This window comes from Pan paniscus, chromosome 7 (genome assembly GCF_029289425.2).
Source record: "Pan paniscus chromosome 7, NHGRI_mPanPan1-v2.0_pri, whole genome shotgun sequence".
NCBI lineage: Eukaryota > Metazoa > Chordata > Mammalia > Primates > Hominidae > Pan > Pan paniscus.
The window spans coordinates 103,588,272-103,615,248 of record NC_073256.2 but is presented as its reverse complement, the minus strand read 5'-3'; the positions used below and the strand labels follow the sequence as shown (position 1 = coordinate 103,615,248).

General features: G+C 39.7%; 1 protein-coding gene across 1 annotated transcript; it reads right to left on the bottom strand.

Annotated features, from left to right (window-relative positions):
- Window positions 1-7,013: 7,013 nt before the first annotated feature.
- On the bottom strand, window positions 7,014-26,731 carry LOC134730988 (uncharacterized). The gene is made up of 4 exons (XM_063606837.1): window positions 26,580-26,731; window positions 20,496-20,555; window positions 11,235-11,349; window positions 7,014-7,097 (listed from the first exon to the last, which is right to left on the bottom strand). The coding sequence occupies exons 1-4, from the start codon at window positions 26,655-26,657 to the stop codon at window positions 7,036-7,038; spliced, it is 315 nt and encodes a 104-aa protein (XP_063462907.1). The 5' UTR covers window positions 26,658-26,731; the 3' UTR covers window positions 7,014-7,035.
- Between the last annotated feature and the right edge of the window lie 246 nt (window positions 26,732-26,977).

Sequence of the window (26,977 nt, the reverse complement as noted above, 5' to 3'; positions counted from 1 at the left end):
TAGTTTGAAGACAAGCATTCTTGATCCTGAATTGCAGGTGTAACAAATGACAAGCATTCTGTGTTCTTGAACCTGGATTGCTAAGTGCAACATTAAAAGAGCGTAGTTCATATAGGCCATGTAAGAGCCAGATATTATGCTCATTCATACTCTTCATTATTGATACTAGATAATAAGTTAGTGTTTACTTAATGGATGTGTTAATGAGCACTTCTTTCCACTTCTGTAAAATAAATACCTTTTTAATCTCCCCATTTATTTCCATTTTTACTGACATAGTATTGATTGGACAACCATCATTTCTTATCTGTATTGCTGAAACAGTCTCCAAACTCTGTGACTCCAGAACCCAACCTATTGTTAGAATCATGAAGGAAGACTTTGAAGACCATAGATTTGAGGCCCCTGGAAAATATAATTTAGTAGGTCCAAGGTGAACCACTCAAACTTATTGTTATCTTTTTAAAAAATAAGGTAGGCCAGGATTACAGTGCTCATGCCTGTAATCCTAGCACTTTGGGAGGCTGAGGCAGGTGGATCACTTGAGGTCAGAAGTTCAAGACCAGCCTGGACAACATGGCAAAACCCCATCTCTACAGAAAATAGAAAAACTAGCCTGGTGTGATGGCATGCACCCATAATCCTGCTACTTGGGAGGCTGAGGCTGGAGGATCACCTGAACCTGGGAGGTCAAGGCTGCAGTAAGCTGTGATCACGCCACTGCATTCCAGCCTGGGTGATAGAGTGAGACCTTGTCTCAAAAAAAAATTTTTTTTTTCTAACATAATCAAATCTGAATTGATTACTCTCTATGCTTCAAGCACAGCAATTATCCTGGGTTCTTCCTTGGCCAGGATTCTCTGAATTCCCTTTCCTTCTCCTGTTTCCTTTGTCCCAAGTATTTCTCTTTTTGCTTTACTCTTTTGTTTTAAAAAAGCTTATTCTTTTGTGACGTCATAAAAAAGGAAATGAGAGGCAAATTTTATGAGATAGTCCATATATAAAAAAGTATCTATTTTATCTTGCTACTTGAGCAACATATACAATTCTTTGGAAATATTTTTTCTTCAAAATTTTAAAGGCATTTCTCCACTGACATCTAACTTTTTTTGAGAAAATCAAAATTATTCTAATTTTTAAGTTTACTTTTCTTGTCTAATTGCTCTAGTTAGACCTTTTAGTACATTCTGATTCCTAACCTTTTGTAGATGGCCTGTAATTTCTTTTTTCCATCTGGTCTTAAAATTTCAGGGTTAAAACTTTATTGTCTTCAGTATTTTGAAATTTCATAATACTGCAACTTTCTGTGACTCTACTTTCACCTATTGTGTTGGACCTTCAGTGGGCCCTTTCAAAATGGAAAATATTCTCTTTTGGTTTGGGAAAATTTTCTTGAGTCATTTCCTTGATAAATTCCTCCTCTTTATTTGTGTTGCTCTCTTTTTCTAAAATTTGTATTACTTTTATGTTGGACCTCCTGGACTGGTCTTCTGATTTTCTTATCTTTCTTCTCTTCTTTTTAATTTCCCTCCCTTCCTTCCTCCCCGACTCCCCTCCCCTCCCCCCCCCCTCTCCTTTCCCTTCCCTCCCCTCCTTCCTTCCTTCCTGTATTAGTCAATTTGCATTGCTATACAGGAATACCTGAGGCTGAATAATTTATAAGAAAAGAGTTGTATTTTGGCTTATGGTGCAGCAGGCTGTATAGAAAGTGTGATGTCAGCATCTGCTTCTGGTGAGGGCTTCAGGAAGCTTCCAATCATGGTAGAAGGTGAAAGGGAAATAAGAGCATCACATTGCAAGAGCTTGAGGAGGAAACGTCAGGCTCTTTTAAACAACCAGATCTCACGAGAACTCACAGAGAGAGAACTCATTACTGCGAGGACACTATCAAGCATTCATGAGGTATTTGCCCCCCTGACCCTAACACCTCCCACCAGGCCCCCACCTCCACATTGGGAATCACATTTTAACCTGAGATTTGAAGGGGACAAAACATCCAAACCATCTCCCTCCCTCCCTCCCTCCCTCCCTCCCTCCCTCCCTCCCTCCCTCCCTCCCTCCCTCCCTCCCTCCCTCCCTCCCTCCCTTCCTTCCTTCTTTCCTTTTTCTCTTACTGTCTGGAGATTTCCTCATGGCTCCCTTCTCTCCCATTTTAATTATACTTTTAATTTCCAAGGTCTTGTTTGTATTACTTTGTAACAGCATGTTATTTTTGGCTCTTGGATACAATATCTTCCCTTTTCTTTGAGGAGAAAAATTTTTTTTTCAGTGTTTAAAAATGCATGGTCTCTGTTTCTGCCAATGTGCTTTTAAACTGCTGTGCTTCTATTTTCCATGTTGGATTAGAGGCTATCCTCAGCAGTTTTGTAATCCTTAGTGATCCACTCATGAGTACTAGTAAGGGACTAAAAAGTTGATGAGAAACTCTGAATGTATGCATTAGGCTTATGGACTTTAAAACGGACTCTATGGCAATCTGGGTGGGCCGATTGCTAAGGAACCTCCAAAGTCAGTATCTGTAAATCTTTTATCTTGGCTGGTCATGCTGCCCAGAGAAGCTTTCTAATCTTCTCCCTGAAGGACAAGGCTCTGACTGCTGGCTGCTGGGAGCTGGGCTGAGGAATGGGGCTAGAGAGGGCAGTCTTGGCATTTAGCAATCAGTACACATAAGCTCCCATGTAGCTGGGGCTACAGGCACAAACCACCACTGTAGAGACGGGGTTTGCTATGTTGCCCAGGCTGGTCTTGAGCCTGAGCTCAAAGTGATCTGCCTGCCTTGGCCTCCCAAAGTTGTGGGATTACAGCCGCGTTAGCCACTGTACCTGGCCCCCAATCCTTCTTAAATATTGCAACCTCTCTGCCTTCCCCAGGTATGCTTAATATCGAGGTGTATAATGCATTTGAGCATTGTGTGGTATAAATCAGCTGTTTCTCAGTTTGTCTTATTTTTAGTTTAAGGATCCACTGTCTTGAGACTGCTTAATCAGTTACCTTTTATCCATTCACTTTCTAGTTTCCAATATTTTGTTGCTCTCTTCTTTGTGGGGTTATTTATTTTAAAAGTTCCTTTATTACCATTTTTGTGGGATTCCAGAAGGGTGGCTAAAATAGATGTTTCTTCAATCTACTGTCTTAATGTGGATGTTTAAAAAGTTTGAATAATTTAAGAATGTTTAAAATGTTGCAAATTTTTTTTAACAAATAAAATGCCAGTCAAGAAATCTGGATTGATAATACTAACTACTCTCAATAAAGTTTAAAGGAAAAATGTTGAAAGAGACTTGATTTATAAATCTCTGTCTCAGTGATCCAAATTGTTCTAAAACAAAAATATAATAATTTCTGAGTTAAAGTATTATGGAAGAAGGCTGTCCATAGCAAGCAAGAAAATTCTTTATCACATGGCAGCTACGAGAACTTTAGTGGATGAGGGAGACCCTATTGTTTGCCTCTTTCTCCTTTGAGAAGAGAAAATTGATTTTATACAAATAAAAGGCAAAATCACTCCTATCTTAAGGAGATGTATCATAAATGATCTTAGCCAATCACTGTAACCCTAGGCTCCTTGCCTGTGATTGGTGTAGGCATGGGACCCAGTTTTTGCCAGTAAAATGTAAAGAGGAGTCTAATGTGAGTTTATAAGAAAGACTGTCCTCCCCTACCTTTAAAAGACAAAAATCCAAAAAAGTTCTCTATTCTTTCCTTTCTTGGATTTTGTCATGTAAAGATGTGATACTTGAAGCCATGCTGGCCACCTCGTGACCCTGAGGTGAAAGTTAGGAGAACCAGGGACAAACAGACAGGGCCAACATATTGTTTTGCTGCAAACAACCAATTCTGAAACTGCCTGCTTCCAGACTTTTTATTATGTAACTTAATTAAATATGGCTATGGTTTAAGACACCGTTGCTCAACTTTTCTATTTCAAGCCAAAAATAGTTTTGTGTTTGTTTATTTGTTTGTTTTTGCAATGGGATCTTGCTATGTTGCCCAGGCCGGACTCGAACTCTGATGGCCTCAGCCTACTGAGTGACTGGGACTATAGGCAAGCACTACCACACCCAGCTAGTCAATGTCTTTAAACCTGTTTTATCCTCTACGAATTAGAGTTAATACCTAGCACTTAGGGTTTTTTAAAAATGAAAACTAAATGAGATAACATGTTAAAAATGAAAAAAGGGGTGGGGTGCAGTGGCTCACACCTGTAACCCCAGCACTTTGGCTGAGGTGGGCGGATTGTTTGAGCTCACGACCAGCCTGGGCAACTTGGGAAACCCCGTCTCTAAAAAAAAAAAAAAAAAAAAAAAACTAGGTATGGTTGCACATGCTGGTAGTCCTAGCTACTCAGGAGGCTGAGGCAGGAGGATCACTTGAGCCTGGGAGGTCAAGGCTGCAGTAAGCTGTGACTGCAGCCTGGGTAACAAAGCAAGACTCTGGCTTAAAAAAGGAAACATTTAAAAAGGAGAGAAAAAGTGTTTTTCTCAGTGTCTGGCACGCTAAAGAAATGGTAGTTAACAATTATTTTAAATTAAGACTTCTATTTTTAAGATTTTAATAACTGTCTTCATAACACCCATGATTTGGCCTAATGAGTGTATGCAAATTAGATACATACACAGCTTATTTTTCATGCCCAATCTGGCACATAGTAAGTACTCCATAAAATTTTAAAAACAAGTAAACATAGTAGCTATGCAATACATTTTTACTAAACGAATACATAAAAGAATAGATGGGTAAGTGAATGAACTAATAAGTGTCAACAGTTTCAAGTAACTTGATTACTTTAAATAGCTTGAAGAAACAGTAGCATGGTATCCAAATAAATTCTGTGGAAAACATAATAGATACAGTTCCTCTGGAAAACAGGATAGCATGAAAAGTAGCAAAATATAAACCCTGCGTAGGGCATTGTGTAGTGTCACTTACTACTGATAAAGTAGTGCATTGTACTGTGGAAAATTATCCTGGAGCCCCTCATGGGAAATCTCTCTGAGTTGTATTAAAGGCAGACCTTGTCTCTCACTCTCTCTAGGATTTTATCTGGGAATCTCACATGCCTGTGTAGCATCAAGTTTCAATTTATATAATACATGTATAGCATTTTGCCATAAACAAGACTCAATAAAACAAATGAAATGTGCTGGAGAGGTTTCTACAGAACAAGGTGTTCCTCATAGAAGCCTGTGGCCTCTATAATTCTCTTTCTTTTCTGAACTGATGGGCTCATTCTGGGCACCAAGCAGAATTCTAGCTAGAATTTCATCATCTGTTGGTCCCAATCTTATCACAACAGTTTGTATTTTTAAAAGAAATACATAACATTGAAAAATAATACGATTTTCTGTTGTTCACAGGAAACATGCATTGTGCTTTTTATTGAAAACTTCTGGCTCACATACCTCTTGACGTCACATCTGAACTCAAAGCCCATTCTTGTTTTGGAATTTTTTAAAAGCCTGATTCCAAGTTCTGTAGAAATCAGCATTTAAAAGGCAAGAGCTAAAATTTCGTGGTGTTTTTGATGCTGATTCAACAGAATCCAAGTTACCTCAGGTCAATATAAAGAAAGTGACTTAAACCATTTATTAAATTTGTGTAAAGTTTTCTGAAAGAAGTAAATGATTTATTTCTAAATACTTTATGAGCCCAAAGGCTGAATCTTAAAGCTATGGTTTTAAAAAGCCAATGCCATCGAAGAATTAATGCTCTATTTTCTTTGGTTGTTCTTCTGGAAAGCTATTGAAAGATTATGGGCACATATGTGGTTGAGAGAAAAAAGCCACTAATGAGACAGTGCCATATGCTTTCTTTACCTTGGATCTGAGCTGAAAAAATGGCTCTTGTTGAGTCTCAAGGGATGAGTAGGCTTCAAGTTCAGTGGAAGACTCAGCTTGTGGTTTGACGAAGGCACACGTTCATTCACAAATTCATGAATCAGTCATGATGGAAGAGAAAGGGTGGCTGGTTTGGGTAGAACCTGACCGCATTGAAGAAATTTCCAGTTCTGGTGACAGTAGTAAAATGAAGGCTCAAACTCCAGTCGGAGAGGATATCCAGTCAAAGTGTTTCTAAACTTGGGTATATGAAAAGTTTGAGAATGACAATTATCACTCTCTGCACTGGAGATGGAGCTTTCGTTTGCAGGGTCCCAGTGACGATGGAGTTGTCTGTGACAATCCGTCATCCTCCTAGGATTGCTGTGAGGCTCAAATAAAATTATATGTAGCAATTGTTTAGCCTATTGTAAGGGCTCAGGAAATGTTAGTGGGTATCATTATTATATGTGCTGTACAAAATAGCTATTGCACAGAGACAATATCTCTATAGATTATCTCAGATGCTACTCCAAATCAGGTGACTATAAAATGAGCAAGTCAGCCATTCAATCTCAGACATCCATGCCTTACTGATTCTTATTTTTATAACAAGATAGAATGGATGAAATAATTTCTGATGTTTTAAGAGAGAATTATCTTTTATCCTACAAGTATCAAGGCTCCTCAAAAAATTACTGGAAAATTTTCAGTAAAGCTGAATGAAAATGATAATGCTGATTATTAGAATCAGAGCTTTTTGCCAAATTATGTGTCTGAGACAGTACAGAAATAACCTGCCTGCCTCGCCTGTCTCACAACCTCTTCCCTCTCTCACTGTCTTTTGCCAATTTTCTATCACATCTTTTCAATATTTCAAACAAGGATAAGATACAGTCAGCTACATGTGAAAAAGTTGATTGTACATATTAAAGGAAATTGCTAAGCTGCGTATTATTGTTGTATTTTGAAAGGGTACATTTTAGAATATAGAAAAATCAGAAAGAAAAGAAAGCCTTTTAAAACTATATGAAGAAGCAAAGGAAATAGAAACCAATCTTCAGACACAGAAATATAATTAGCATACTACACAGATAAAAGCATTTTCTGGCTTAGAGGTCAGTAAAAGCACATTTTCTATACAGTTTCTAAAGGCAAGACCTTCAGGGATTTATTTATAATTTATATTTTCCTCTTACCTTGGAAATAACTATTTTTCTTAACTTGCTTTCTTGGTAGTGAAAATGATTTCTGAATGTTTGAGTTTCTTTTGAAAGTTATCTGATGGAGAGAATAAAATGTCAACATGTCCCTAAGTTTTATGTTGGTTGATCTAATCTCCATGAAGTGATTCTTTCAATACAGTATAAAATTGTTACCGAACTGAACCCTGACATTTTCACCTGCCTGCTTGAGCTGGTGCACTGAAGTGTTTCACTGGAATTTCAAACTCAGCATGTACAAAATTGAACATCTTTTCTACCAAATCTCCTCTACTTTCACCTCTCAGCTGGTGGCCAATATATTCCTAGCAGTGTAGACTTTCACCTCTCAGCTAGTGGCCAATATATTCCTAGCAGTGTAGACTCATAGGTGACAGTCACGTTTGAGCTTTCTCTTCTTCCCTCTCCCTTAGTCAGTTGGTGATCTAAATTCCATTTGTTCTACCTTGACAGGTTTCTTGCACTGATCCTCTCCTTTCTATTGCCACATTTGCTTTTCTAGAAAAGTCCTTAATATCTTTTTCTAGCAGTTACTGCAATATCTTCCTAATTATTCATCCTGCATTTAATTGCATTCTTTTCCAATCCATCTTTCTCATTGGTGCTAGTTTCATCTTCCTGAACCATAGCTATGAACATGTCATTCTTCTGTTCAAAATCTTACAATGTGTTATCTCACTAAGATTAGAGCAGCATTTAAAGTTCTTCCACAATATTCACATATCATTCTAATTTTTAAAATGTCCATCATTTTTAGCCACGGATCATGGCGTACACCTGTGATCCCAGCTACTCAGGAGGTTGAAGTGGGAGGATTTCTTGAGTCCAGGAAGTCAAGGTTGCAGGGAGCTGTGATAGCACCACTGCACACCAACCTGGGCAACAGAGCCAGACTCCATCTCTATTAAAAAAAATTAAAATGTCCATCATTTTTTAAGCATCTGTGTTAGGAACTGTTAGAGGCTTCACCTGTATTAGCTTTATTTCTCATTACTAGACCAATGTGGTAAGACTCTATCAGCTGTTTCTTACACCTTGAGACAGGGTGGGACAGGGGTGGACGGTGGGTGCATTCTAGCTATTGAGAAGGTGCTGGTGGTCATGGAGCCCTCCCATGCTAACTCAGTGGAAGAGGGTTTTGAAATACAACCAAGGAGAGAAGAAGATAGCTATTATTTTACTTAAGTACCCGAAGTTATGCTACTAGTGGAGATATGAATCTCTTATGTAGATTCATGGAGGGAGGCTATCTGACTGCTTTTATATTCTTAAGGATAACCAAAGAAAAACAAACTAAACACCCAAACTCCAACCCCATTGGAAAATGATCTTCCTCTTCTCCTCCCTGAGACTTGAATCTTCTTCTTCTTTCTCACCCTTCAGTGAACACAGGGAAAGGGGAGAAATACTATGATTCAAAACTTATGCTAGGAGGTGGGGCATGGTGGCTCATGCCTGTAATCCCAGCACTTTGGGAGGCTGAGGTGGGTGGATCCTTGAGGTCAGGAGTTCGAGACCAGCTTGGCCAACATGGTGAAACCCCGTCTCTACTAAAACTACAAAAACTAGCTGGGCGTGGTTGCACATGTGTGTAATCCCAGCTACTCAGGAGGCTGAGGCTGAGAATCACTTGAACCCGGGAGGTGGAGGTTGCAGTGAGCCGAAATCGTGCCACTGCACTCCAGCCTGGGTGAGAGTGAGACTCCATCAAAAAAACCAACAAAACAAAACAATACAAATAAGCAACAACAACAAAAAAAACCCACCAAACCTTATGCTGGGAGCAAAACACCAAACCTTATGCTAGGAGCAAGCAATATTTCAGATACTAAAGAAAGCTTAAGAATTCTAGCTGCTGGGGGAATGGAAGTGTCCAGATTGGGGAAGGGATGAGGAAAACATGATGGGGAAAGTTGAAACTTTCCGGAGAGGTGATAAGAGGATAAGGAACATAAGAGAGGGTCAATGCAGGACAATCTGTTGACACAGGAAATATTCATTTGAAGATACCCGGAAGACCTGGGTAGTTAAATTGCGTGTATATAATTTTAATTGTGATGAAATACACATAACATAAAATTTAACATTTTAACAATTTTTAAGTATACAGTTCTGTAGCATTGAATATATTTCATTTTTTTCTTTTTTTTCTTTTTTTTTTTTTTTTGAGACAGAGTCTTACTCTGTCACCCAGGCTGGAGTGCAGTGGCGCAATCTTGGCTCACTGCAACTGCCACCTTCCGGGTTCAAGAGATTCTCCTGCCTCAGCCTCCCGAGTAGTTGGGATTACAGGCTCCTGGCTAAGAGCTACGAACATGTCATTCTCCTGTTCAAAATACTACAATGTGTTATCTCACTAAGATTAGAGCAGCATTTAAAGTTCTTCCACAATATTCACATATCATTCTAATCTTTAAAATGTCCATCATTTTTAGCGACGGGTAATGGTGTACACCTGTGATCCCAGGTACTCAGGAGGTTGAAGTGGGAGGATTTCTTGAGTCCAGGCAGTCAAGGTTGCAGGGAGCTGTGATTGCACCACTGCACACCAACCTGGGCAACAGACCGAGACTCCATCTCGCCTGGCTAATTTTTGTATTTTTAGTAGAGACGGAGTTTCACCATATTGGCCAGGCTGGTCTTGAACTCCTGACCTCAAGTGATCTGCCCGCCTTGGCCTCCCAAAGTGCTGGGATTACAGGCATGAGCCACCGTGCCCGGCTGCATTAAGTATATTTCACATTGTTGTGCAACCATCACCTCCATCCATCTCCAGAATTTATTCATTTTCCCCCAGTGAAACTCTGTACTCTTTAAACACTTAATTCCCATCCCCCCTTGCTGCTGTTTCCTGGCAACCACCATTCTAATTTGTGTCTCTATGAATTTGACTACTCCAGGTACCTCAAATAAGTGGGATCATAACATCTGTTCTTTTGTGACTGGCTTATTTTATTTAGCATAATGTCTTCAAGGTTCATCCATGTTGTAGCTTGTATCTACATTTCCTTCCTTTTTAAGACTGAATAATATTCTATTGTGTGTATATATCACATTTTGTTTATCCATTCTTCTGTGACAAATACTTGGCCAACTCCATATTCTCATATAACTAGAATAGAGGTTAAAATGCTCCCCTCCTCCCTAAGTCTGTGTTATTTGGATTATCACTGAGATCTTGATAGGGAGTCTCGAACTTTGCTTGAAATTTCCTGTGTGAAGTCATACAAACTCCTTACCATCTCCAGGGGCCAATGCAATACTAGGTACCTGAGACTCTTTTTTTTTTTTTTTTTTTCTGTAAGAACACTGAATTCCCTACCCATCTTCTCCTTCCCCAGCCACCTTATACCCAAACCTTCCCACCCCCAAAGCCAATGTCAGGGCCATATGACCTAGATACAACTACCTTCCATAAGAAGACCCTCCACCCTTGGCCAGGCCCATTTTAATGCAAAAGTTTCTTAATTTTTAATGTTATAAACAATGCAGTCTTTCCAGACTATGGCAGGGCAGAGCAGAACTATCACTTCCCTTGTTCTAAATATTCTAGTTTTGTTTACTGTTTTGGCACCACTATGCACTTAAATTTCCTAAGTCTTTCATGTAAGTCATGGCTGAGACATGCCTATTCTGACTGTGTGGGATGTCGCCTAGGTAAGTCTGAGTTAGTAAGTGGCAGCGCCAAGAGTTGAACCCAAATCTGTCTGGATCAACACTCATACTATTTCCACCATCCCATTACCTTTCACCTAGAGATAGTCAAAGTCTCCCATCAGGTAGAGACTGCCTGGGCCAGATGGAGGGAGAGATGCACTGTCCGTGGGGAGGAATCAAGAGTGGTGGTAGGGGCATGTTGTGTATAAAAACGGCACTGATCATTGACTTTTAAGTGTCTCAAGCTGCTGCTTCATATTTCTTTCTCTAATATATTTTTATTATAGCCTTAAAAATCATCATGTGGCCATGTTAACTTCAAAACTAAAATAACGGTTTTAGAGGAAGTGCCCAAGAGAAATAATTGCTCCTCCTTTTCCTATCTCTTCTTCTGATAAACAGCCATCTCCTCATTTCTGGCCTTAAATTTTACAACTTCCCGGTATACGTTCTGACTAAACTAACTAAACTGATTAATTGTTCCTTCAACATTCAATTCACTTCTTCATTTCAGTCTATTTGTGTATAATATTATCACCTGGAATGCTTTCCTTTGTCTCCACCTTTGCTATCAGGATGCCAGCCTTAATCCTTCCTTGAAATCTCTGTTCTCTAAACAGTAGGAGTCTTCTCTCTAATGAACTCTCAAGTTCCTACAGAGAATTTAACAAATTTTGATATGTATTATAGATATGATGCATATGTATTTCCTCATTTCAGATTACAGACTTCTAAGAGGCAGGAACATATTTTATTGTTAAAGTGTAAGTTTCAAAATGGTAAAATCATGACTCTTATACAAATGTAAAATAAACTTTTATCAAAGATTATGTCATTAATTAGTGAGAGAACTAGTATGATGCTAAAACAGGTTCAAATGTGACTTATAGAGATTTATTTTCCTTATGGGACAAAATTAATTTACATCATCATGAACAGGAATGATTTACATTGTTATCAGTTTTCTACAACTTAACTTCTATCCTCAAAGATTTGCCAAAAGCATAGACAGCCTGAAAGTATCAAAGGTCACATCCCTATAGAATTACATAATTCCAGAGGATCTTTCTGCTAACTCCCAGGATTCACTGAAAGGATGCCAAGTAGTCTCTGCTGGCCATCTCCAAGTCAGTGACAAATTTTCCTTATATTACCCATCTTCATTTATCATAAAATGCCAAGAATGTGAATCTTATACTGGAAAAACAATATACCACTGAATAAGTATTATTACTGTTATTTAGAAAATATAAAACAAACTAGAAATATGAAAAAAAGTCACAATTAGGTAACTCCTACAAGTACATTTGTTACATTTTCGACTAAATTTTAGGCCATTTAATGAATTCTAAGCTTGTCAGGTCTTTAACTTAAGAGCAATTTTAGTATTACTATTTAGGAACTCTTCTAGTTCCGGGGAGTAGGCAAACCCAACTCACCTAATTTTAATTAGTTTACCCAAGACATATTTAATTTTAATGATTAATAAAACATAACACCAATTTTTAGGGAATGAAATAAATTATGCTCTGGGCATTCCCAAAATATGTTATTTTGATTGTTAGTACCTCAAACAACTTAGTTCTCCCAAATAATTCAGTAAGTAAACTAATCTTTTTTTTATTATACTTTAAATTCTAGGGTACATGTGCACAACGTGCAGGCTTGTTACATATGTATACATGTGCCATGTTGGTGTGCTGCACCTGTTAACTCGTCATTTACATTAGGTATATCTTCTCTTAATGCTATCCCTCCCTGCTCCCCCCCACCCCACGACAAGCCCTGGTGTGTTGGAAAAAACTACTTTAAAGTTCATATGGAACCAAAAAAGAGCCCACATTGCCAAGACAGTCCTAAGCCAAAAGAACAAAGCTGGAGGCATCACGCTACCTAACTTCAAACTGTACTACAAGGCTACAGTAACCAAAACAGCATGGTACTGGTACCAAAACAGATATAGACCAATGGAACAGAATAGAGCCCTCGGAAATAATACCACACATCTACAACCATCTGATCTTTGACAAACCTGAGAAAAACAAGAAATGGTGAAAGGATTCCCTATTTAATAAATGGTGCTGGGAAAACTGGCCAGCCATATGTAGAAAGCTGAAACTGGATCCCTTCCCTACACCTTATACAAAAATTAATTCAAGATGGATTAAAGACTTAAATGTTAGACTTGAAACCATAAAAACCCTAGAAGAAAACCTAGGCAGTACCATTCAGGACATAGGCATGGGCAAGGACTTCATGACTAAAACACCAAAAGCAATGGCAACAAAAGCCAAAATAGACAAATGGGATCTAATTAAACTAAAAAGCTCCTGCCTAGCAGAAGAAACTACCATCAGAGTGAACAGGCAACCTACAGAATGGGAGTAAACTAATCTTAATTATATTTTATCTAAACCTTCTAAAAAGCATTTGACAATAGAAATCCTTTAATAGGCTGGGTATGGTGGCTCACACCTGTATCCCAGCAATTTGGGAGGCCATTGTGGGAGGATCACTTGAGCCCAGGAATTTGAGAGTAGCCTGGGCAATGTAATGAGACCTGTCTCTTTAGTAAAAATTGTAATATATATATATATTACATGTTATATATATATATATGTAATATGTATATATGTATGTGTATACATATTGATAGGTAGTACTATGTGTAGGTTTTCCAAATTGTGTATTATTTGTTTTGACAGGTAGTACTATTATAGGGATTTCATTAACAAATAGTACACGTTTTGGAAAACGGACACATAAAATAATACATGAGAAGTTTATTGAAAATTTTTGTCTTATAAATTGAAAAGGAAACTAAGATTATTTTTTCATTCAAGGAATATTTATATGCCTACTATTTGCCAGGAAAAACTTTTCAGGACTTGAAATGTATTCTGAGAGTGGAAATGGAAAATAATCTAATAAGTAGGAAGCTGCAGCATCATGGCCCATTTACCGTGATAAATCATCTCTACACAGAGATGCTTTCCTGGTACCTGAAAGAAAGGCTATGAATCAACGTAGAATTTACATGATGCAGTTTCAGTTGAGCTTAAAGACACTAAAGAAACCAGGTCAGTTTTGTGCCTATGTAGGACCAAACTAATCTCTATAATTAGTCCAGCTAAAATTACTTAATTAATGAATATTCTTAATTAATTCATTAAAAGACAGTCCAAGGTTACTGACTTTAGGCTTTCAGAGGAAAATTCAGATTAACTGGTTTCTGGTCCAGGAAACTTCTCACAACTGACTTTTTGCCAAATGATTGACAGACGTGCAGACCAGGTCAGGTATTAAAATGGCAATTTCCGTGGGCAACTTGGTTTGCATTCCTCTCATTGTAATCAGTGTTGGCACTGCATTAATTTATCTTCCTAATCACTTCAAGGGCCAGAGAACATTCCAAAGAGCTAGGGCCACATGTCACCTCTACAGCAAGAGTCTTGGAAGCTGTTTCTCATGGATGTTGGAGGAGATTGGAGAGGCACTCCCGCACAGGGTCTGTTGAGAGGAAGAGGAGTCCTGAGGCGACTGCTGTAGGTGGCTGTTCCACTCCCAACAGCAGCTGAGGAGTGGCAGGCAGGGTGCTAGGGCCAAATATTGATGCTTACTGGAGGAATCCCTGGGAGAAGATGTGGTGCAAAAGGAAGGGGGATGCAGACAAAATCAGGGGCAAATTTCCCTGTGAAAACCCTGAGATTTCATCATTGCCACTGAAATTCTGTCATGGGAAAAAAAATCTAATGCATGATGGATGGTTTTAAAAAATGTTTAATTTAGTCCACCTTACATTCTACATTACTGCTAGCATGGCTGTCATTAATATGTAATTCTTGAGTGCTTGCTGGGTGGATGCTATTTAAATAGGAAATCTGGAATTATTGTAAACCATGGAAAAGGGTGGATAATTTCTGGAAGATTTAACAGAGAAATCAGCAGTCACATATTAAACATAAAAATTATATATAAAAGCATGTCCATATAAACAGCTGAATGGCTATTTTAGCTTTGAGTTAGTGTGTTCAGATTGGAGATGATACATTCAAATTGAGAACAGGTTATAATCTGTTTATATTGGAAACAATATGTTATAAAAGCATTGTATACACTTTTTCAATAGTTACCTAACTAACATTAAGCTTATGAGATAAATGCTATTTAATAAGGACTCAGTTATAAAACTGTTTCATGTACTTAAGGTACTATGTTCTTTAAATACAGTCATTATGCCACCTTCATTCCCACCAATGGTCCCATGAATCACTGGAACCACTCAGATAACAATGACAGACTTAAGTTACATAATATCTGTAGGCTTTCTGGCCTCTTACTTATAGGCAAACTCTTTATAAATGGGAATATGAAAGACAAGATTAACTACAGATATGATTCTTTTAAGGATTCTGGTGTCTATTAACTCTTTGTCAAGTTAACCCAAAGAGATTCAACTAAGGAGTAGGTCAGAAAAAAATTATCTGCCTTTTGGGGAAGGGAGCTGCTATTTTCCATTTGAAATCTTGACTCCCCTCTGTGTGAGAGTGGTCCCCTCAGAGCACACCTGCCCTACTCTGGCTCAATTGCAAGCCTGGTAAAAAGCTATAAGCTCCTATCCAGGGGCACCAAGGTAGACAAGGTTAATGAAGTAAAGGCCCACTCTCCTGTACCGCCACCCGCCATTGCAGTATACAGAACAGTTTCCTCAAACTTTATTACATTGTTCAGTGTAATTCAAGAGTGATATCAAATATACTTCAAATGTGACTGTTCCCAAGTTCATAGGGCAGGGGTCCACAGGTACAGATCTGTGGCCTGTTAGGAACTGGGCCACACAGCAGGAGGTAAGCAGCAGGTAAGAGAGTGAAGATTCATCTGTATTTATGGTTGCTCCCTGTGGCTTGCATTACTGCCTGAGTTTCACCTCCTGTCAGATCAATGGCAGCATTAGATTCTCATAGGAGCATGAACCCTGTTGTAAATTTTGCACACAAGGGATCTAGGTTGTGTGCTCCTTATGAGAATCTAATGCTTGATGATCTGTCACTGATATGGTTTGCCTGTGTCCCCACCCAAATATCATCTTGAATTGTAGTTCCCATAATCTCCAGGATCCTACAGGGATCCTGTAGGAGGTAACTGAATGATGGGGGTGACTACCTCCTTGCTGTTCTCATGATAGTGAGTGAGTTCTCATGAGATCTGATAGTTTTATAAAAGACCTTTTCCCCTTTGCTTGGCACTTCTCCTTCATTCCACCATATGAAGAAGGACGTGTTTGCTTGCCCTTCTGCCATGATTGTAAGTTTCCTAAGACCTCCCCAGCCATGAGGAACTGTGAGTCAATTAAACCTCTTTTCTTTATAAATTATCCAGTCTCAGGTATTTCTTCATAGCAATGTGAGAACAGAGTAATACAGTAAATTGGTACCTCAGAGAATGAGGTGCTGCTATAAAGATACCCAAAAATGTGGAAACGACTTTGAAATTGTGTAACAGGAAAAGGTTGGAACAGTTTGGAGGGCTCAGAAGAAGATAAAAAATGTAGGAAAGTTTGGAACTTGCTAGAGACTTGGAGGGCTCAGAAGACAAGATGTGGGAAAGTTTGGAACTTCCTAGAGACTTGTTGACTTTGTTTGACCAAAATACTGATGGTGATATGGACAATAAAGTCCAGGTTGAGGTGGTCTCAGATGGAGATGAGGAACCTGTTGGGAATTGGAGCAAAAGTGATTCTTGCTATGCTTTAGCAAAGAGACTGGTGGCATTTTGCCCCTGCACCAGACATCTGTGGAACTTTGAACTTGAGGGAGATGATTTAGGGTATCTGGTGGAGATACCCTAAATTTCTAAGTGGCAAATCATTCAAGAGGAAGAAAAGCATAAAAGTTTTGAAAATTTGCAGCCTGACGATGTGATAGAAAAGAAAAACCAATTTTCTGGGAAGAAATTCAAGCCTGCTGCAGAAATTTGCATAAGTAGTAAGGAGTGGGATGTTAATCACCAAGATGACAGGGAAAATGTCAGAGACCTTCACGGCAGCCCCTTCCATTACACGCCTGGAGGCCTAGGAGAAAAAAATTGTTTCATGGGCTGAGCCCAAGGCACCCCAATCTATGCAGCCTTGGAACATAGTGTCCTGCATCCCAGCTACTTCAACTCCAGCTGTGGCTAAAAGGGGCCAAGGTACAGTTCAGGCTGTTGCTTCAGAGGATGCAAGCCCCAGTCCTTGGGGACTTACACCTGGTGTTGGGCCTGTAGGTGCACAGAAGTCAAGAATTGAGGTTGTGGAACCGCCACCTAGATTTCAGAGGATGTATGGAAATGCCTGGATGTCCAGGCAGAAGTTTGCCAAAGGAGCAGAGCCCTCATGGAGAACCTCCACTAGAGCAATGTAGAAAGGAAATGTGGAGTTGGAGCCCCCACACAGAGTCCCCACTGGGGCACTGCCTAGTGGAGCTGTGACAAGAGGGCCACCATCCTCCAGACCCCAGAATGATAGATCCACCAGCAGCTTGCATTGTGCAAGCTTGCACTGGAAAAGCTGCAGACACGCAATACCAGCCTGTGAAAGCAGCCAGGAGCAGGGCTGTACCCTGCAAACCCACAGGAGCAGAGCTGCCCAAGGCTTTCAGAGCCTTCCTATTCCATCAGTGTGACTTGCATGTAAGATATAGAGTCAAAGGAGCATTTTGAAACGTTTAATGGCTGCCCTATTGGATTTCAGACTTGCATGGGGCCTGTAGACCCTTTGTTTGGACAATTTCTCCCATCTGAAATGTATTTACCCAATGCCTGTAACCCCATTGTATCTAGAAAGTAACTAACTTGCTTTTGATTTTACAGGCTCATAGGCAGAAGGGACTTGCCTTGTTTTAGATGAGACTTTGGACTTGGACTTTTGGGTTAATGCTTGAATGAGCTAAGACTTTGGGGGACTGTTGGAAAGGCATGATTCTGTTTTGAAATGTGAGAACATGTGATTTGGGAGAGGCCACGGGCAGAACGATATGATTTGGCTATGTCCCCACCCAAATCTCATCTTGAACTGTAGTTCCCGTAATCCCCACGTGTTGTGGGAGGGATCAAGTGGAAGGCAATTGAATCATAGCAGTGGTTACCCCCATGCTGTTCTCGTAACAGTGAGTGAGTTCTCATGAGATCTGATGGTTTTATAAGGGGCTTTTTCCCCTCTGCCTGGCACTTTTCCTTCCTGCCCACGTGAAGAAGGATGTGTTTGCTTCCCCTTCCACCATGATTGTAAGTTTCCTGATGCCTCCCCAGCCCTGTGGAACTGTGAGTTAATTAAACTCTTTTCTTAATAAATTGCCCAGTCTTGGGTATTTCTTCTTAGCAGCATGAGAATGGACTAGCACAGTCACTGTCTACCCTCACCCACATATGGGACCATCTAGTTGCAGGAAAACAAGCTCAAGGCTCCCATTGATTCCACATTATGGTGAGTTGTATAATTATTTCATTATATATTACAATGTAATAATAATAGAAATAAAGTGCACAATAAACATAATGCACTTGAATCATCCTGAAACTATCAACCCCGCCCCTAGTCCCTGAAAAAATTGTCTTCCACAAAACCAATCCCTGGTGCCCAAAAGATGGGGGACCTCTGCCATAGGGACAGCACCCAAGAAGCTACAACATTCATAAAGGAACTCCTCTTGAGCTCATTCTTGTTCCTAACCTGGCTTCTTCCACCCCATGTGTCATGTTTCTGACTTCTGCTCTGCAGATTTCTACCCTCCTTTTGGGAAACTGTTTTGGGAAACATTATGTTCTGCATGTTTATGTTCCCCATTCCCAAATTCATATGTTGATGTCTATGCACACAAGGTGATGGCACTGGGGGGCAAGGACTTTGAGGGGTGATTACATCATGAGGACAGAGCCCTCGTAAATAGGATTAGTGCCCTTATAAAAGAGGCCCAAGAGAGACCCCTTGCCACTTCCACCATGTGAGGATACAATGAGAAACAGGCCCTCACAAGGCACTGAATTGCTGGTGCTTTGATCGCAGATTTCCCAGCCTCCAGAACTGTGAGAAATGCATTTCTGTTGTTTATAAGCCACCCAGTCTATGGTATTTTGTTATAAGCAGCCCACGTGGGCTAAGACAGAGATGATGCCTCTTAGCCAGAGAGATTGATCTGTTTCCATGCTATTCTCTTCCACAGAAGTATATTTTCCTAACTCAGAGTCCTTGCTTTTGAAGTAATGTTCTTGGGGTGGGGGGCAGTGACAGAGCCAAAGACCCTGTCAACAGGGCAGTCCATAACCTGTGCTGACACTCCCCAGATAGCTTGGCAATATCCACGGTGGGCATGAGTTCCCCAGGAGAAGTAAACCTGTGAGAACACTGTAAGTGGAAGGAAGGGCACTTTATTCCTCCAACTGTGCAGTGAGGAACACACAAAACACACACACACACCACACAAAACACACACACATACAAACAAAACACACACAATACACACAGACAAAACATACACATACACACACACATACACACACACAAAACACACACACACCACCTTCCAAAGCTATATGTTAATCCTGAGAGACAGTGAATTCCAGTTCTAAAAGGAAGTTGGGAAATGTCTTTTTCTTCCATAACTGAATTACTATTTCACATTTTTTAGGCTAAGCAAAAAAATAGTTTTGTCTTCTTCCCTTGTTTCCAAATATTTCTTACAATGGCCAACGCCTTTTCTTCCCAAAGGCCCTGCCAAGTTGCTGAGATCAGTTTCTTTCAAGAGGAGGGAGGCAGAAGTTTTATTCTTCTAGTTACCTCTTATTCCTGCAGTTACATTTTTAACACAATAACCCAGGAGATTCATTAACTTATTCATTAATTCTCCATTCATTCACTGATTCATTCAACAGACTTTTGTTGAGTACTAATATGTGCTACTCAATGCTTGGGAAAATATAAATAAAAACAAGATATGCTTTCAGTTCACAAATATCTCACAATGTCATTAACTATAATACCACATGAAAAGTGCTATGGAAAGTGCTAGGTGGGCATAGAGACAGTCGCAATTACATTTTCCTTGAAGAGTCATTGTCCTATTTCCCATCTGTTTTCATTGATAATGAGAAGTGTAGCTCAGTTGTGAAAAACAAAATTTTTTTCTCTTTTTCTGAATTTGCACAGGACCATCACTCAGAATTAATGTTGGGTTTTTGGAGATGTGTGTGTTTTCATTTCAACAACCTCTCTGTTCAACTAGAAGAGGAAACTGCCACACTTTCAACTTAGATTGGTGGATGATGTGGCAAAGATGACTGGACCTGGAAAACCCACCCACCTGGATATCTTCTGAAAAGTCTTCACTTCATTTCAGGAATTAAAGATTCTCAGCCAGACACGGTGGCTCACGCCTGTAATCCCAGCACTTTGGGAGGCTGAGGCAGGTGGATTACCTGAGGTTGGGAGTTCGAGACCAGCCTGACCAACATGGAGAAACCCCGTCTCTACTAAAAATACAAAATTAGCCGGGCATGGTGGTGCATGCCTGTAATCCCAGCTACTTGGGTGGCTGAGGCAGGAGAATTGCTTGAACCCTGGAGGTGGAGGTTGCAGTGAGCCGAGATCGCACCATTGCACTCCAGCCTGGGCAATAAGTGCAAAATTCCATTTCAAAAAAATAAAAAAAAAATAAAAAACAGAAACAAAAACAAAAAAAACCCGTAAAGATTCTCATAGCACGGATACCAGTCAACCTCACCAGCTTCACCCTTGCAAGAAAGCCACTTTGTAACCTGTACATACAGTTACTCTCATGCTTCTGGAAATCTCCTGGGTCTCCTGGTCTCCTGGATCCACAGCTGCCTTGGGTAGAGGAGAGGGAAGGGGTGAGAATAAGGTATGGGTGATGTCAGTGATGGCATGAAGATGTGAGGTCCATTCATCAATCCATCTTATGAGTATTTGTTGAGCAGGTGCTCTGGAGCAGGCACTGTGGTAGGCTCCAGAGACACTGTGTTCATGAATAAGACACAGATCTGTGGCAGACAGCTAGTTGTCTCCCTATATTTATATTATGTATTTATTTTTTGAGACAGGGTCTCGCCCTGTCACCCAGGCTGGAGTGCAGTGGTGCAATCTCGGCTCACTGCAACCTCCACCATGTTGGCCAGGCTGGTCTTGAACTCCTGACCTCAGGTGATTTGCCTGGCTCAGCCTCCCAAAATGCTGGTATTACAAGCGTGAACCACCGTGTTTGGCCTGTCTCCCTATATTTAATTTCCTCTCCTTCCCTAGTATTGATAATTGCCAGCTAAAGCCTACAGTGTGCAGGTTCTTTTGCTATTAGGTGTACTCATGTGACCAAGTTGTGGCTAATGTAATGAGTGGAAGCAGTGTTTGCTACTTTAGAGAGCTCAGCTTTTAAAGTATTCAACTTATGCACCTCTCATCCTTTTCCTCTTCTTATTGACAAAGAGGTAGCAAGAACTTGGCAGCTTGACTGAGAGATGGAAGCTACATATTGAGGGCAGCAGAGCAATCCCATCAGTGCTAGAAGGTTATATGAAAAAATTATATATGTGCAGCTTGTATAAGTGACATTATTTGGAGTTCTATTTGTTAAAGCATTTTAGCCTGTACCTTAATTAATGCAAGCTTTGCCTTCCTTGAGCTTACAGTCTACAGGGAAACTTAGTAATCAACTGATCTCAAAATAAATATATAATTACAAACTGAGTTAAAAGTTACATATGTAAGGGCCAGGCGCAGTGGCTCATGCTGACATGAGCCCACACTTTAGGAGGCTGAGGCGGGTGGACTGCTTGAGGCCAGGAGTTCAAGACCAGCCTGGCCAACATGATGAAATCCCATCTCTACTAAAGATACAAAATGTAGCCGGGTATGGTGGTGCACACCTGTAATCTCAGCTACTCAGGAGGCTGAGGCAGGAGAATCACATGAACCTGGGAGGTGGAGGTTGCAGTGAGTCAAGATCATGCCACTGCACTCTAACCTGTGTGACAGGGTGAGACTCCGTCTCAAAAAAGAAGAAAAGAAAATTGTATTATAAGAGCATTTAACGAAGAGATTTGGCCTAATCTGAGGGGCTTAGGGAATATTGGAGAAAGCAAGAGTGGAGTAAATGCCAGAGGTGTGTTGGACATAGTATTTGAAAATGTACTATTTATTTATTTATTTTTAAATTTTTTTAGAGATGAGGGTCTCACTCTATCACCCAGGCTGGAGTGCAGTGGTGCAATCATGGCTCTCTGAAGCCTCAACCTCCTAGGTTCAAGCAATCCTCTCCCCTCAGCCTCCTGAGCAGCTAGGACTACAGGTGCGTGTCATCATGCCTGGCTAATTTTTTAATTTTTGTAAAGACAAGGTCTTGTCGTGTTTCCCAGGCTGTTCTTGAAATCCTGGGCTCAAGTGATACTCCTGCCTCAGTTTCCCAAAGTGCTGGGATTACAAACATGAACCATGTACCTAATGATAATTAAAAAAAAAAAATCATTGTGAGGAGCACCTCTGCCCAGCTGCTGCACCAACTGGGAAGTGAGGAGCGCCTCTGCCTGGCTGCCGTGCAACCCTCCAGGTGTGAAGTGGCAGCCTTGTGTGTGATCTTTCTGCCCTCCCCAAGTTTGCGTTTTCGACAGTAAAGTTTACTTTTAAATTAAAAGATTTAAATTGGGGAAGATTAAAGAAAAAAAACAACAACAACGATTTTACATTAAGCCAGTTTTGTTTTTTGAGGGCCATTACCTAAATGCTTATCTTCATGAATTTCTCTGCCTGGTGTAGTGCATGAGCTTGAGGGAGAAAGTCTAATAAGATGTACAAGTTGTAAGTCACATAAAAAGGAAAAATACTAAATTTTGAACAGAACAACATTACTGGTATTTATATTATAATGCTTGGTTTAAAAATAAAAGGTGGAGGCCAGGCACAGTGGCTCACACCTGTAATCCCAGAAGTTTGGGAGGCTGAGGCAAGTGAATCACCTGAGATCAGGAGTTCGAGACCAGCCTGGACAACATGGTGAAACCCTGTTCTACTGAAAATACAAAAATTAGCTGGGCATGGTGGTGCATGCCTGTAATCCCAGCTACTCGGGAGGCTAACGCAGGAGGATTGCTTGAACCCAGGAGGCAGAGGTTTCAGTGAGCCGAGATTGTGCCACTGCACTCCAGCCTGGGTGACAGAGTGAGACCCTCTCTCAAAATAAATAAATAAATAAAAGAGAAAAATGTTTATATAAGGTAAATCTATCTAGACAAACATGAGGACAGATGAAGTACAAATAAGATCCAAGCAAAAAGTACAAACTATTTCTTTTATTAAGGAAAAGAATGAGGTTATTTTTTGTCTAAATCATTGGCTTATTGTCCACAATGATCAGATGCAACTGAAAGACTGTGCAAATGTCTGCTCATTTTGTATAGACTTGAAGCCAGAGACTAATTACAACAAATAGTGTGTACTGACAGGAAAAGGCAACACATAACTAGAACAATGCTTCACTAAAGAACAAGAAGCACTTTCAGAATGATAGACACACAAGCAAATTTAATAAGGTGATGCATAAATGTGCAATTTTACAAGCAAGGAACATTGCATCACTGGATGACATCCAGATACAAGAATAAGAAAACCAGTGGGAGAGGCCAACTCATGAACTGAGAGTTGACCACTTAGTCTGATTATTCTATGTAGCATCTTTGTTTCTGTTATGCCTAATATGGAGATAATTTGGACTTGAAACCATGGGAGATTGACTAGATCCTCAAAGTCAATCTAAAACATATCTACTAAATCACACCTTGTATAAAAATTAAAAAACAACAACCACTAATTATGGAAAATAGTAGCAACTCTTAGCCCATATTATCCCATGGTGGAGAATTTTAGTATCCCCAAATTAAGATGCAATAATGTGGGAGAAATAGATATACCAAGTAAAATATGATATTTGCAAAAAGTATTGCCTTTACTAATTAGTTCACATGTTAAACTAAATATAATTTGCCTTGAGTACCGTAGAGACCAAAAAAATATTCACTGGAGGAGAAGAGAGAAGAATGAAAAATGTATGAATGGTTAAAAATACCAATATAACAATGAACATATTTTTTCCATATAAATGAAAAATTTTGCCAGTGGATATAATCTTAATAATTATGATGATGATGCAATTTTCACTTCATTAGAATTCAAGTTAAATAAGTTACTGGAAGTGTTTTCCAAGAGAGTTCTGATAATTTAAACAAATCTCTTCGTGAGAAAATAGTTTACTATTATGTTTTAGCTGTATCAGCATATAAAGAATAGAGTGTGCATTTCTGGAAAGCTAATTTTAAAATAGGAAAGAAGAATTTTTAAAGACTCCATTGAAAATATCACCCTCATTTACTCTGACATAATTAAAAACATTTTTTTTGCCTGAGTCTTCTTGCTAGGGAACATAATTTTATTATAACAAAAGTCATATCTAATTCAAGTTAAATACATGTTAATATCATGATTCAATTATGATGCTTTAGAGAAACAAACATTTCATCATTTAGAAAATAAATTGTGATACCATCTTAAGTGGAAAATAGAAAAAACTAATAAAAATAGAAAAAATCTATTTGTTCAGGAAACATTTTAATATCCATAATCATATCTATGTATTATTTCATCATTTTTAGGGCATTATCACAGACATCACATTGTTTTGAGATCTGTAAAATCCATGTGAGGGCAGGCACTTATTCAATAGGTACTTACCTAGCACCAACTATGCGCCAGGCACTGAAAAGCACTGAGGATTTAATGTTTGGCAAACAGAGAGTCACTGACTTCTTGGAGTTTATAGTTTCCGGGAAAGGCAGCCAATATATTTGATAGTTCTTAAATATAAGGAACTATGACATGTTAGAGAAACTTAAAGTTGGTCAATGTGGTTAAAGTACGGAATGAAAGAACGGTTAAGCCTGGAGAGAGAACCGAGTGCTGTTAAACTGGTTCTCCTGCATGGAGGAGAGAGGGGAGGTGTGGGGAAAACCCTTTGTAGCATTTGCCAGTTTCCACAGGATACATACTCTCCCCACATCCCATGATTCAGCAATCAGCTTGCAAATTTCCAAAATATTTAACCATCTGCATGCAGGTGCCAGCCAGTATGAGCCAGATCCAACGCACTCCTTTTCTTCCCGAGAGGCTAGATCACAGAGGATCCTTGCATGCCATAAGGAGTTTGATTATTATCTTAAAGAGCAATGGAAAGCTATTGCATTGAACATATTTTTATTTTTAAAATAAAACTTTGACTATAGCATGGATTAAAATGGGATGCAATGAGACAATTTCTGAGTACAGTGTGAGGGTCCAAGAGAAAGATGATGATGGCTAGAATAAGAGTGATGGCAATAGAGAATAAGCAGTTGACAAAGTCAAGAAACAATTTGATGGTAAAATCAACAAGTCTTGATGGACTAAGACGCAAGGCAGAAGATGATGTCTACAGGTCTCTGGCTTGCAAAACTGGAAGAGTGGATGGGTGGTGGTATCAAGATAGAAAACCCTTGGGTCGGGAGAAATAGTTTTAGAGGAAAAGATCATGAGATCAGTTTTGAATTTGTAGATTTTGATGAATCTTTCGTTCAGATCTCCAGGTAAAATGTTGAGTGGGTAGTGAGATATGCAGATTTGGAGATTAGGAGAGGTTTGGGCTGAAGATAACCTTTTGGGAGTCAAAGTTTCAATTACATGATAATTGATACCATGCACCGATATTATAGCCTAGGGAGAAAATACAAAGTGAGAAAAATGAGGACACTTAGGAATGATTATTGAGAATATGCAGCATTTAAAGACAAGCAGAAGAGGCTGAGCCAGGATAAGAGGGACACCATGGCCAGTGGGTAGGAGGAAAGCCAGGAGACTCCTTGGCTTCTCTTGGTCACGGAAGCCAAGAGAAGAGAGCGTTCAGGACGGATGGAGGGGGCAATGTTGCTGAATGTCGGGTAAGGAAGTAACTTGTCCAAGCTCACCCTGGGGATTGGGATGCAAACATTCTCACTGTGTTTGTCAAGAACAAATTCTTAGTCTAACCAGAGCAAATAGAAAGAAAAGATATTTCAAGGATACGCAGATTTCATTGAGAAATGAAGACAGTATCTGAGATTAATGAGAATTGGAACTGGAAAGAGCTTACCTTTTATGTCATTGTATTTGATTATAATTATTACATGTAGCATTGGATATGATTATGCTATGTTATTAGCATTAACTGTGAGTTTACTGTGAGACACTGCTCTGCACTTCACATGCATCTTTCTTCTGATTCTAACAATCCTGTGAGAACGATACTACTATTAGCTTCATTTTACAGATGAGAAAAATGAGTTTTAAAGAGGTTAAGTAACTTGTTCAAGGTCACACAAGTTGATAGGGGAGCCAGGGCTCAGAGATAGATTTAAGTGATTCCAAAGCTCCTACCCTTGAACAATGTACAGATTGGCATGAATCAAGGCATCTATTCCCAGGAGCCAGGCATGATGGCCTCACACCTGTAATCCTAGTGTTTTGGGAGGTCAAGGCAGGAGGATCATTTAAGGCCAGGAGTTCAAGACTAGCCTGGGCAACATAGCAAAACCGTGTCTCTAAAACAAAAATAAAATAAAATAAGTTATCTGGGCATGATGGTACATGCCTGTGGTCCTAGCTACTTGGGAGGCTCAGATGGGAGGATCACTTGATCCTAGGAGCTCAAGGCTGCAGTGAGCTATGATACCATACCACTGTACTCCAGCCTAGGTGACAGAGTGAGACCCTGTCTCTATTAAAAAAACAAAAAGTGTCTACTCCCTCAATCACCCCCACCCCCTTTAGAGGCCCAGTCACCTCTGCTCTCTGCAGAATGCTCCATTCTCCGTTCTTATGGTGGGCTTCCTCAGCATCAGCTTGCATATGACCCATCATAGTCTTAGCCCTGATTCTTTATGAGCTTAGTGTCCACACATCTCAATTATAAACTTCACAGAAGAACATGCTCAGACCAGTTCATCTAGGATGTAGAAGGAAGGCAGGTGCCCTCTCATGATTCAAACAGCTATGTCTAGGGATTGAGGTCATAAAGAGAATAGTGATTTGGGGCAGGGACTGTTACCTCAGAGGGAAGCAGAAACAGGATTGCTATCTTGGATATACATACTCTCAAATTCTCAGTCTTTTTGTATCTTCAACCTTTCTTCTGACTTTTTTCTAAACATATAAACATGTTCCTCTCAGTTTTAATCAGA

Excerpts from the sequence above, each read along its gene's own strand:
- LOC134730988 (XM_063606837.1), bottom strand. The coding sequence starts at position 26,657 with ATGATGGGTCATATGCAAGCTGATGCTGAGGAAGCCCACCATAAGAAC. Across the intron at positions 20,556-26,579 it reads GCATTCTGCAGAGAGCAGAG|GCAGCTGTGGATCCAGGAGA; the intron begins GTGACTGGGCCT and ends CCTCTACCCAAG. Across the intron at positions 11,350-20,495 it reads CCAGAAGCATGAGAGTAACT|GAACTTGAGAGTTCATTAGA; the intron begins GTATGTACAGGT and ends AATTCTCTGTAG.